The sequence below is a fragment of the Capra hircus genome, chromosome 7 (genome assembly GCF_001704415.2).
Source record: "Capra hircus breed San Clemente chromosome 7, ASM170441v1, whole genome shotgun sequence".
Lineage (NCBI taxonomy): Eukaryota > Metazoa > Chordata > Mammalia > Artiodactyla > Bovidae > Capra > Capra hircus.
Window position 1 is genome coordinate 93,406,518 of NC_030814.1, and position 12,966 is coordinate 93,419,483.

At 52.8% G+C, this 12,966-nt stretch overlaps 1 protein-coding gene across 1 annotated transcript; it reads right to left on the reverse strand.

Annotated features, from left to right (window-relative positions):
- On the reverse strand, nt 5,279-12,353 carry ANGPTL4 (angiopoietin like 4). Its single transcript, XM_018050989.1, has 7 exons — nt 11,790-12,353; nt 11,055-11,165; nt 10,810-10,927; nt 7,799-7,912; nt 7,407-7,502; nt 7,034-7,315; nt 5,279-5,948 (listed from the first exon to the last, which is right to left on the reverse strand). The coding sequence occupies exons 1-7, from the start codon at nt 12,126-12,128 to the stop codon at nt 5,767-5,769; spliced, it is 1,242 nt and encodes a 413-aa protein (XP_017906478.1). The 5' UTR covers nt 12,129-12,353; the 3' UTR covers nt 5,279-5,766.

Genomic DNA, 12,966 nt, shown 5'->3' on the forward strand with positions numbered 1-12,966 from the left:
GAGGTTTCCTGTTTCTAATTTTCACAAATCTAATAACATATTTAGTTTCTGTCCCCCACCAACAGAGCATCAGTCCTGTAAGGGCAGGGACTGTGTCTGTGGCCATCACTGCTTTGTCACAGCTAGTGCACAATAAATGGCTGATTAATGATAGTGTACATATAGGGGCTTCCCAGGTGGCACAGTGGTGAAGAATTTGTCTACGTTGCAGGAGATGCAGGAGACTTGGGTTTGATCCCTGGGCCAGGAAGATCCCTGGAGGAGGAAATGGCAACCTGATCCAGTATTGTTGCCTGGAAAATTCTATAGACAGAGGAGCCTGGTGGGCAGGCTATGGGGTTGCAACAAGTCAGACACAACTGAGCATGCAGGCGCCAGTGCAAGCATAGAACTCATGTGCTAATTATAGTAATTATTATAATTGCCTCCTGGACCTCATCCTTGGGATGTTCACCAGGCATCCCAAACACAAATTTGACCTCTTTTCCCATATTCTCTCCTCCTCCTGTGACTCCATCCCCCTCACTCCCATCATCAAAGCCAGATGTTGTGGACTCCTCTCTTTTTCTCATCCTTTATTCCCCTAGCCCTCTCTCCCATCACCTCCCTCAATTGCCTTACTCTGCCCCTCCTCCCTCCTAAATTTCTGACCACTTGGCACCCTCTCCTCTGCTGCTGCCCCTGTCCCAGCCCTGTCACCACTCCCCGGACCTGTGTAATTTCCTACTCCCAAAATTCCCTGCTCTGTGCTCACCTCACACAGTCTGTTCTTTGCATAGGAGTCAGAGTCTTTCTTCCTTCCTTTTCAAATTGAAGTATAGTTGATTTACAATGGGATTCCCTGGTGCTACAGATGGTAAAGAATCCACCTGCAGTGCCGGAGACCTGGGTTTGATCCCTGGGTCGAGAAGATCCCCTGGAGAAGGAAATGGCAATCCACTCCAGTATTCTTGCCTGGGAAATCCCCATGGACAGAGGAGACTGATGGGCTACAGTTCATGGTGTTGCAGAGTCAGACATGATTGAACTGACTAACACTTTCACTTTCACTTGATTTACAATGTTCTGTTACTTTCAGGTATATAGCAAAGTGATTCATGTAAATATATATGAATATATATTCATATAAATATATATCTCAGATTATTTTCCACTATAGGCTATTGCAAAATATTGAATATAGTTCCTGTAGTGTACAGTACAGAGAAGGCAATGGCACCCAACTCCAGTGCTCTTGCCTGGAAAATCCCATGGATGGAGGAGCCTGGTAGGCTGCAGTCCATGGGGTCGCGAAGAGTCGGACACTACTGAGCGACTTCCCTTTCACTTTTCACTTTCACGCATTGGAGAAGGAAATGGCAACCTACTCCAGTGTTCTTGCCTGGAGAATCCCAGGGATGGGGGAGCCTGGTGGGCTACCGTCTATGGAGTCGCACAGAGTCGGACACGACTGAAGCGACGCAGCAGCAGCAGCAGCAGCAGCAGTGTACAATAGGCCCTTGTTGGTTACCTATTTTATGTTTCAGTTCAGTTCAGTTCAGTTCAGTCGCTCAGTCATGTCCGACTCTTTGCAACCCCATGAATTGCAGCACTCCAGGCCTCCTTGTCCATCACCAACTCCCGGCGTTCACTCAAACTCACGTCCATCGAGTTGGTGATGCCATCCAGCCATCTCATCCTCTGTCGTCCCCTCCTCCTCCTGCCCCCAATCCTTCCCAGCATCAGTCTTTTCCAATGAGTCAACTCTTCGCATGAGGTGGCCAAAGTGTTGGAGTTTCAGCTTCAGCATCATTCCTTCCAAAGAACACCCAGGGCTGATCTCCTTCAGAATGGATTGGTTGGATCTCCTTGCAGTCCAAGGGACTCTCAAGAGTCTTCTCCAACACCACAGTTCAAAAGCATCAGTTCTGCGGCACTCAGCTTTCTTCACAGTCCAACTCTCACATCCATACATGACCACTGGAAAAACCATAGTGTTGACTAGACGGACCTTTGTTGGCAAAGCAATGTCTCTGCTTCTGAATATGCTATCTAGGTTGGTCATAACTTTCCTTCCAAGGAGTAAGCGTCTTTTCATTTCATGGCTGCAATCACCATCTGCAGTGATTTTGGAGCCCCCCAAAATAAAGTCTGACACTGTTTCCACTGTTTCCCCATCTATTTCCCATGAAGTAATGGGACCAGATGCCATGATCTTCGTTTTCTGAATGTTGAGCTTTAAGCCAACTTTTTCACTCTCCTCTTTCACTTTCCTCAAGAGGCTTTTTAGTTCCTCTTCACTTTCTGCCATAAGGGTGATGTCATCTGCATATCTGAGGTTATTGATATTTCTCCCGGCAATCTTGAGTCCAGTTTGTGCTTCTTCCAGCCCAGCGTTTCTCATGATGTACTCTGCACATAAGTTAAATAAGCAGGGTGACAATATACAGCCTTGACATACTCCTGTGTATATTGGAGCAGGAAATGGCAACCCACTCCAGTGTTCTTGCCTGGAGAATCCCAGGGACAGAGGAGTCTGGTGGGCTGCCGTCTATGGGGTTGCACAGAGTCGGACACGACTGAAGCGACTTAGCAGCAGTGGCGACAGCAGCAGTGTGTATATGGGGCTTCCCAGGTGGCACTAGTGGTAAGGAACCTGCCTGCCCATGCAGGAGATGCAAGAGACATAGGCTTGATCCCCGGGTTTGGTTCGTAGGTCGGGAAGATATCCTGGAGGTCGAAATGCCAGTCTCTTGCCTGGTGAATGGATCCCATGGACAGAAGAGCCTAGTGGGCTACAGTCCATGGGGTCTCAGAGAGTCAAACACGAACCGAAGCAGCTTAGCACATGCACACACATACTGAGAAAGTCGTACCTTTTTTTTTTTTCAGTTCTTTAAGTTAATTCTTTATTGAAGTATAGTTGATTTACAATGTGTTAATTTCAGGTGTATAGTAGAGTGATTCACATATACATAATATATATTCAATTATATAGAGAAACGTATTTTTCAGAAATTTAAAAATATTTATTTTTATTTATTTGGTGCCAGGTCTTAGTTGCGCCAGGAGTGATCTTCAGTCTTCATTGCGGCATCTTTAGTAGCGGCATGTGGGATCTAGTTCCCGGAGCAGAGATTGAACCCGAGCCCAGAACACTGAGAGCTCAGAGTCTATTTAATTTTGGCCGATCCATGAAGGTTGCGGGATCTTAGTTCCCCGAAACCAGAAATTTAATCTGCACCCTTGGCAGTGAAAGCACAGACTTCTAACCGCTGGACAGTCAGGGAAGTCCCTCTAACTGGAATTTGAAAGCATCGGCATTGTTTTTTCACCGAGCTTAGTTTTCCTAACCTGTTTGTAGCAAGTGATATGGGTTTTCCACATGCTGTAGAGATATGCCTCTACTAATTTAAAAACTGGGTCAACAAGTCCCTGTATGCCTGGGAGTGTGTCATCTGGCTTAATTATTAACAACACACACCCCCCTTTCACTCTCGACAGTGTCTCCGTTTGGACCATCAATTATAACAGTGTCTCTGGACCCTTATCTGTAATGGGAATACACGCATGGTGCTGAGACAAATCTTTTACAAATTTATTTATTTAAAAAATTTATTTATTTTAATTCATTTGGCCGAGCCAGGTCATAGTCGTGGCAATGAGGATCTCTGATCTTTGCTGTGGCACATGGGGTCTTTTGTTGCGACATGTGAGATCTAGCTCCCTGACTGGGGTGGAACCTGTGTCCCCTGCATTGGGAGCGTGGAGTCTTAGCCACTGGACTGCCAGGGAAGTCCCCAGGCAGGGATCTTTCTGTTGACTAGAGTGTCCCAAACACTTGGGACAGGGCTTGGCCTTTAGTAGGTGCTTAAGAAATATTAGTTGAATTTGTGTGTGTGTGTGTGTGTGTGTGTGTGCGTGTGCGTGCACGCCCGTGTGCTAAGTCACTTCAGTCATGTCTGCCTCTTTTGTGACTGCATGGACTGTAGCCCGCCAGGCTCCTCTGTCCATGGGGTTTCTCCAGGCAAGAATACTGGAGTGGGTTGCCATGCTCTCCTCCAGGGGACCTTCCCGACCCAGGGATCGAAGAACCTGTGCCTCATGTCTCCTGCACTGGCAGGGGTGTTCTTTACCCCTAGTGCCACCTGTGAAGCCCATATATATACATATATACATATACTACATACACACACACACACACACACATATATATTGTTTCTTTTTATTCACCCCTCCTCACCCCCCTATATGTATATAATTTAAAGGAAAACTTTTGCAGACATAGCCAAAAGTGGGAAGAGTTTACACAAAACTCTGCGTTAATGTAACAGAGTAGAGGGAATTCCCTGGCAGTTCAGTGGTTAGAACCCTGAGCTCTCACTGGTCATGGGTTCAATCCCTGGTGGGAGAACTAAGATCCTAAAAGTTGCAAGGCAAGGCAAAAAAAGAAAAGTAACACAGTAGAGCTGGGCTGTGCAAGATGGTGGCCATTGGCCACTGTGGCTGCTGAGCCCTTAAATATGGTCGATCCAAATGGAAATGTGCCGTAAATGTGAAATCTATACCAGATTCAGAAGACTCAGTACAAGAAGCCATATCAAGTATCTCAGTAACTTTTATATTGACCACATGTTTAAACTGCAATATTTTGGATATATCAGGTTCAATCAAGTACACTCCTAAATAAACTTTTATACTTTCTTTCTTTTATATATATATATATATATATATATATTTTTTTTTTTTTTTTTTGCCCATGCCACAAGGCATGTAGGATCTTATTTCCAGACCATGGATCAAACCTGTACCCCCTGCAGTGGAAGCTCAGAGTCTTAACCACTGGACCCCCAGGGGAGCCCCCTACTTTGTTTCTTTTTAAACTTTAGCTGTTTTTATTTCCTTTTTATTTTGCTTTTTTAAAAAATTTGACCACTAAAAAGAAAATAACATTAAATATGCAGCTCACATCCCTATTTCTCTCATGTGGCCAGACACTAAAAGGTTATCAAGATTCATGTGCATAAGTATGATCAGGAAGAGCATCTAACTTTTTCTATTGCCTGCTTCCAGAAGGACCAAATGAGGGTTTTGCTTTGTACCTCTGAAAATGAACATGAGATCTCCGTGATGAAACCATAAGTGAAGGAAGTTGAAAGCAGATGTTGGAGATGGTGGGGATAACTAGCATTGTCCTCAAGAGCCCTGAGTGTTCACCCTCCACCCTGTGAGCCTGTTTATGCGGACTCTGAAAACTGTCCACTTTGAAAAACAAACCAAAGGACATAAAAGAACGAAATGTTTTGAAGTTGCTTTTATTCCAAGAATTCTGTGGGCTCCACCCAGACGCCGTTGGCGCCAGCTGACTCACAGCACCCAGGCACCACAATACGGTGAGGGTGCCTAGGCCTAGGGGAAGCCCTGGTCCTCCAGCCAGTCAATGTGACTGAATCCACTGGCCATCAAGGGCCGGCCTGGCTGCCCCACCCCCACGTGGTCCCCTCTGCATCCCCTGCTCCTTGGGCGGGTGAGGAGCGGGCTTCAATGCCCCTCTGTCCCACGTTTTCGGGGTCTGTGCCCTGCAGCCCTACAGGGCTGTTCTCCTCAGAGGGCATTTCCTGCAGCCTCCCCTACTCATCAAGGGGCCCTCTCCAGTCATGGGCATCTTCTCTGTCCTCGAGGCTCCAGACAGCCCTTGCCTGGAGCCCCTGCCCAGGCAGGGAGTGGCCACGTGTGGACAAGAGTCACTGTCCTCTGGGGGCCTGAGACCAGGCCCCAGAGAGGAGGCTAGGAGGCCGCTTGGGCCGCTGTGGGCTGTACCAGGATGGAGGTGGCCTGCAGTGGGTAGTAGCGGCCCCTCCAGGTCTTCCAGAAGATGCCCTTCTTACGCTGCTGCCGCTGCCGCGGAATGGAGTGGAAATACTGGCCGTTCAGGTTGGAGTGACTGCAGGTGCCGAACCACCAGCCACCTGCCGAGGTCAGAGAAAAGGGGACACGGTCAAGCCCGTGGGTCCTTGGGCCTCCAGTGAGGCTGAGGTGGGGAGGGGGCTGGGTGTTGGCTATCACCTGCTTTAGATGAGAGAACTTTGGCAGTGGTTGTCAGACTGTTCTGAGGAACCCCAGCTTGTGACAAAGGCACCTCCGGGGCTCAGGGCACCTCCCCACCCCATCCTGGTAACTGCAGCTTTTACATCTGTGGCCCTGGCGAGTTACTTCTCCATACTTGCCACATGGTGAACACTTATTAAAGTCTTTCTATGACTGTCCTGTGTTTCACTAGTTTGTATCACATTGAACCACGTGAAATTAATCACTATTCCAGCCTTCTTCCCAAGAAGGAAATGGCAACCCACTCCAGTGTTCCTGCCTGGGAAATCCCATGGACAGAGGAGGCTGGCGGGCTATAGTCCTCGGAGTCACAAAGAGTTGGACATGACTCAGAGACTAAACAACAAACAACCATCCTTCTGCGACCCACCACAAGGCAGTTTCATCTGTTTCATTTCATAGGTCATGGGCTCTGCCTTCAATTTGTCTTGGTGGCTAGCCTGTGGCAAAGTCATCTCATTGTATTAATATTTTCATAGCAATCATGTGGTGTGGGCAGGGTGGTTATACCTCTTCTTTTTTTCTGGCCTTAACATGCAGGATCCTAGTTCCCTGACCTAGGATTGAACCCATGTCCCCTACAGTGGAAGCTCAGATCCCCAACCACTGGACCACCAGGGAAGTTTCTATACCCATTTTAAAGATGGGGAAAATGAAGGGGGGGGTGCGTTGTCAGTTGCCTAAGGGTCCACAGCAAGTAAGGAGAAGGGGGGAACAGAAATAAGGACTTCCCTGGTGGTCCAGTGGTTAAGACTCTGTGCTCCCAATGCAGGGGGCACGGGTTTGATTTCTGGTCAGGGAACTAGATCCCACATGCCTCAACTAAGACCTGGCGCAGCCACAAAAAAGAACAGTGGCATGGAAACAGATGGGGTTGAAGGCGGGGCAGGGATGCAGAAAAGCTGTGTGGAGAAGGGCAAGATGGGGAGGGACAGGGCTTGCTCACCAGAGAGGCTCCTGGCGCAGTTCTTGTCTCCACGGAGGTCGTGGTCCTGGTCCCAAGTGGAGAAGGGGAGGGAGAGGCCACTGGGCGAGAAGGTGGTGGCGCCCAGTTTGCTGGCCACCAGTGGCGTGAGCTGCAGGCTGTAGGCGGTGTCTTCACCCCCCAGGTGGATGGGGAACTGCAAGGACTCAGCATTGCCCTCCCAGTCCTGCAGCTGCACAGCCAGGCGGCTGCCACGGTCCCCGAGGATGCGATGCACCTTCTCCAAGCCCAGCCAGAACTCACCTGCCATGGGAGAGGCCAATCCATGAAGAGGACCCGCAGACCTGTAGCCCCCTCCTCCCCGCTGTGCCTCTGGCCTGCAGGAAACACCTACCTTGGGGGTCTCCGAAGCCATCTTTGTAGGCTTCCCAGGGCTGGTTAAAGTCCACGGAGCCATCCTGACGCCTCTGAATTACAGTCCAGCCTCCGTCTGCCCAGAAAAGTGCGAGTTCATCAGGATCTTACGAGGGATCCTGCTTCCCCTGTTTGGCTCCCTAAATCCCAAAGCACCTCTAAACCCAGGGAGAGCAGTTCCTCTCACCCACCCCAGCAGGATGGGAGGAAGACTGGCAAAGAAAGAAGGTGAGCTGGCCAGTAAGCTGGGGGTTCTGCCTAGATCTTTGTCCCAGGACCCAGCAGAGAAGGAGAAAGTGGGGAATAAGAAGTGGCTGCGCTTGACAGAAAGACAACCAGGCCCGTGATATTCGGGGTACCTGGGGGCCCTACCTGAGGTCATCTTGCAGTTAACCAGGAAAGGCGGGGATCCCTGGGGCTGGATCTGGAACAATCCACTTTCCCTCTCTCCATCTTCAAACAGCTCCTGGCAGTCCCTGGGCAGTCCTGAAGGGCAGACAAAAGATGGGGGGCATTGAAACAGAGAGCCATCCTAGGGGAGTCTCAGGAAACAGGCATGTCTAGGGGCTAGGCAGCTGGTGACAGGGGCAGGAGGGGGCACTCCTCAGCTCACCATGCCCCCTTCCACTTGCCTAAAGTTGTCCATGACTCCCCAGGACCAGCCAGACCCACCCCCCCTCCCACCCTGAAGGCCCATCCTCTGGCCACACAGCCTTCCTGGTAGCACACACGCTCTGGGCACAGGACCTTTGAACATGCTAGTATTCTGCCTAGGACCTCTTCCCTCATGCAGTTCTCTGCCTCATATTAAAAGTCCTGGCTTCTGGAAAGGATGATGTCTCTGACACCCATCCTTCCCCTCTCCCCCCACATCCTGTTGCAATAAATAGGGAAAAAAGAGGAATGAGGTTTTTTCTTTCCCTTTCCTGAGAGCAAAGAAGATAAAGAGAACAGTGATCAGGCCTGACCATTCCTAGTTGTTCCCTTTTTCTTAGTTTAACTGCTCCTAACTCTGCATGTCTGTAACGAAGCTTGCTCTTCAGCCTTTCTGGGGTTTACCCTTACAACACCCTTCCCCTTGTCGTTACACATTGGGAAGAAGACCACAGAGCCACCGAACAGCCAGACTCAATTACTGAGTTACCAACACCAGTCTATGACTGTCTTAGAAACGATGCAAGAGGAAGAAATCAAGATCCGATCACCTTTGTTCCTCATCACCGACCCCTGGCTGTGAGCCTTTGCCTTATATAAGGCCCGAGACTCATCATGGGGGTTGAGGGGGGGCACAGTTCTTGAGGCATGAGCCTACTCTGCTTCCCTTTTTGCTGGCTGAGAATTAAAGCCACCTTTCTATTTCCTCCAAACTCTGTCTCCGTATCTTTCTTCTTCGGCTTCAGTGGGCAGAGAAGGCCAAGGTTTTGGCCATCAGTAGCCCGAGACCAGGCTGAGGGCCACTGAGGACTTCCTACTCCCCAGCACTGGGGCCATCTGTGATCTCTCCACAACTCCCCATACTGTATGAGGTCCCTGAAGTCAGGGATGAGGAATGGCTCTCTGCCCACCATCTGGCACTGGCTGATGCCAGCCCACAGCAGATGCTTAATAAAGATGCCGTGAAAGAATGATTGAAGGAGCTGGACCAGAGTGGGGGTGGGGCCAGAACAGAGAGAAACAGGAAGGGGCTCTGCTTCCTCCAGCCACGGGTGAGCATCAGGCCTGGATAAGGTTTGGGGGCCACCACAGGGGCCCCACCCGGGGTCACGGGCATCTGAGAGGGAGAAGGAAGGATTGAAGAGTGAAGGAGGGAGGGACTGAGGGGCGGCTGGGGCATGTCTGCAGACTGGGGAAGTCCCTGGCCCCCACCCCAGCAGGAAAAGTAGGGGAAAGGTTGAAGGGGGAAGGGAAGGCTCAGGTTGTGGGGTGAACACGCGCTGTGGGGGTGGGGGCAGGCGCAGAGTGACTGGTGACATTTCCCGGCCCCTCAGGCAGCTCCCCTTTCGCCTACTTTCCTCTCTCCAATCGCAACAGGCAGCCGGCCAAACCACCAATGTGGCTTCCATTAGCACCAGCTGTTTTCTCCTCAGCTCTGACCTTTCTCCAGCTTGGCGGGGCTGAGCCTGGAGTCCCCCAACCTACACATGACGCCCCTCCCCCAGCACATTCCTGAGGTGGGACCTTTGCCTGCCGGCCCCTCCCAGAAGCAGGGCTACCATTTGGGAGGGTGTAGCGGACCCTTCCCCTTTCCGGTGGGGGAGGTGGTGGGACCAGAGGTGGGAGAGCCCTCAAGACCAGAGGGCTGTAAGCCAGCAACCAGCCCGAGGGCGGGTGTGAAGAGGGGGATTCAAACTTTCACCCAGTTGGCTGTAGACTGCTGCAGATGCCAGTGGGGGTGGGGGGTGGGGGGTGGGGTAGGAGGACCACGGGAAAGCCAGCCAGGTCTGGAGCTGTGAACTTAGGGTGGGACAGAGACACTGGGGAGCTGGGAGCCAGGGTCAGACACCTACAGAGATGCTGGTTTGGAGATCTGGGGTGCTCTGGGGCACACACAATAAAGGATCTAGAACTTGTAGGAGTCGGGGCAGGGTGAGAAGGGGCGATCAGCGACGTCCAGGTCACTAGAGGGATGAGAGCCAGGCAAGGTGCGTGGATCAAGGGCCCCAGACTTGTTAAGAGACGCACGAGTGAGGGGTGTGAATGGCCGGGGAGATGGGGGTTCCCTGCCTTAGTCTCCCTTCCCAGATCCACACTCTAAAATGAGGGGCCAGACTTCCCTGGCCGGCCTGTGGTTAAGACTCTGTGCTTCCAGTGCATGGGGCATGAGTTCAATCCCTGGTCAGGGAACTAGGATCCCACATGCCAAGTGATGCAGAAAAAAAAAAAAAAACTTGGTGTCCCCAAACGTCAGAACATTCCCCTCACCAGCAGCCATTCTCTTTTAACCCAAGGAGGGCTCCAGTCTCCCAAACTAGCACTCTTTTGTACACCATCCCACCCTCCTGCAAGGGTCCAACCCTCAGGAAGGTGTCCCTGAGCCATACCAGCCCTTTCCCCACACCCTTGCAGCTCAACCCCCTCTTGGACCCACTTTCCCAACCCCCTGCTCCAGTTAGTGGCTCTCAAGGCTTTGGGAAAATCCCACTGACTTTCTGGGAAGAAGGGTTTGAGGGGAGCCCAGAGAGGAAGGGTAAGGGCTGAAGAGGGGGATGTCCTGGTCACCCCTTCACCAGAGACCTGTCACCCAACGAGGATGCACAGCCAGAGCCTCTCTCTTTCTCAGTAAGGTGGACCCGACAAGGAGAGGGGAAAGAATGGTAAGTCGGGCAGTGAGGGTGGGGGTGGGGGGGACTTTGCTAGAGACCAGCAAAAGGTTGGACACTCACTGTGCAGGCGGCTGATATTGTGAGCTGGGCCAGCAAGCTGGGCCATCTTGGGCAGCCTCTTCCTCCTGGCAGGCTTGGCCATCTCGTGGCCCAGGTGCCTGGGGGCCAGGTGATCCATCTGGGACAGGACCGGGAGGAGGATGTCAGGTCTGGCTGGTTCAGGCTGCTCAACCTGCCTGGCTCCACAGCCAGACCCGCAGGGTCCACCTTGAACCTCCCTCCCCATCTGGAGCAAGCACTGGCACCTGGCTCTGTAGATTCTGGATTCGCAGGTGCTGCTTCTCCAAGTGCCGCTGCTGCTGGGCCACCTTCTGGAAGAGCTGCTGGATCCTGCTGTTCTGAGCCTCCAGCTGAGTCTGGGGAGAGTGTAAAAGTCTGGTGAGGATCCGGGCTTCTGTCACCACCTTCTCCATTCATCCGCTGGTCCTGCTTCCAACTCTCCATCCTTTGAGGCAGGGGCAGAAGAGCCCAGGCTTCCCTGGTGGCTCAGTGGTAAAGAATTCGCCTGTCCATGCAGGAGATGCAGAAGCGGGTTCGATCCCCGGAGATCCCCTGGAGGAGGAAATGGCAACCCACTCCAGTGTTCTTGCCTGGAGAATCCCATGGACAGAGGAGCCTGGAGGGCTCCAGTCCTTTGCTATGCATAGTCGCTCACTTGTGTCCGACTCTTTGCGACCCCATGGACTGTAGCCTGCCAGGCTTCTCTAATCATGGGGATTCTCCAGGCAAGAATAACAGAGAGGGTTCTCATGCCTTGCTCCAAGGTATCTTCCCAACCCAGGGATCGAACCCAGGGTCTCCTGCATTGAGGCGGGTTCTTTACCGTCTGAGCCACCAGGGAAGCTCGTTACAGTCCATGGAGTCGCAAAAGAGCCGGATATCACGGAGCGACTGAGCATGCAGGCAAAAGGGAGAGACCAGGGTATTCGGGATGCGCCCCTTCTTGTTCACTCCCTTCCAGAGCAGTAGCGTATATGTACCTTCAAGCTGCGGAGGGTTTCCGGGGAGGCGTCGCCGCCGCCGGGAGTGACCAGATTGGCCTGGGCGCGCGGAGGCGCGGCGGACCCCTCAGGATCCTTGCAGGCGGCCCCACACGCGCCTAGACGCCGTTCCAGCTCGCCCAGCTGCCCACGGGTGCGCTCCACGTGTTCGCGCAGCCCGTGGCCGAGCTGCAAGAGGCCGTGCGCCAGCACGTTCACCTCGTCCCAGGAGGCAAAGCGCGGCGTCTCGGGAGGCTCCGGGCGGCCCTGAGCGCTCAGCAGCCCGGCGGTAGCGGCGCACAGCATCAGGGCTGCTCCGGCTGTCGGCGCACTGCGCATCCTTCCTGGTGGTTCAGGCTTCGGAACACGGAGATTCGGGGAGGCAGTAGTGAGGGGGCGCCAGAGAGACTCTGGGGTCGAGGTGCGAGGGCTGGAAACCCGAGGGCCCTGGCGGAGGACTCGCTTCGGTGCCGAAGCCGGAGGAAAGACGAATGACAGCCCCCGGCCCTCGGCTTGGTGTCTCCGTGCGACGCCCTCTGTTATAAGCGCTGCGCGCGCGAAGAAGGAGGAGCCTGGAAGGCGGGGCGCGTGAAGTTCCGGGGGCGGGGAGTGGGGGCAGGGATTGGGGTTCAGTACGCTGGAAGCAGGGTAGTTATGCCGGGTCTGGGGCGCCGTGGGAGGTGCAAAAGTCTGGCTTCTCTCACCAGGCCCTGATGTGCGTTTTCCGTCGTGCCTTCTCTACTGACCATGGCAGACGTGACTTCCTCTCCCCGCGGTCCCCTTCCAGGCACCGGAATTCCGAGCCCCCACCCCAGCCACGTTCAGTGGGGAAACGGCGCCGGCAGGAACGGCATGCCCGGCAGCATTCCTGACCCCCACTCTCCAAGTCAAGAGCTAGAGAAGAAGGTTCTGGTATGTTGAGTCCAGCAGGACCAGGCAGGAAGCCCGGAAGCACGCAAACATCCCCTCCTCCGGGAGAGCATCACCCAGGCTCCCGCTCTCCTTCCTGCTCAAGGCTTCATCATCGCAGATGTGTTGGTGGGATTTTCTTTTTCTTTTTTAAATTTAGGTGTGCTGGGTCTTAGTTGAGGCATGCAGGGTCTTTAGTTCCCTGACTAGGGATCAAACCTGGGTCCTCTGCCTTGCGAGCTGGGAGTCGCAGCCACTGGATCACCAA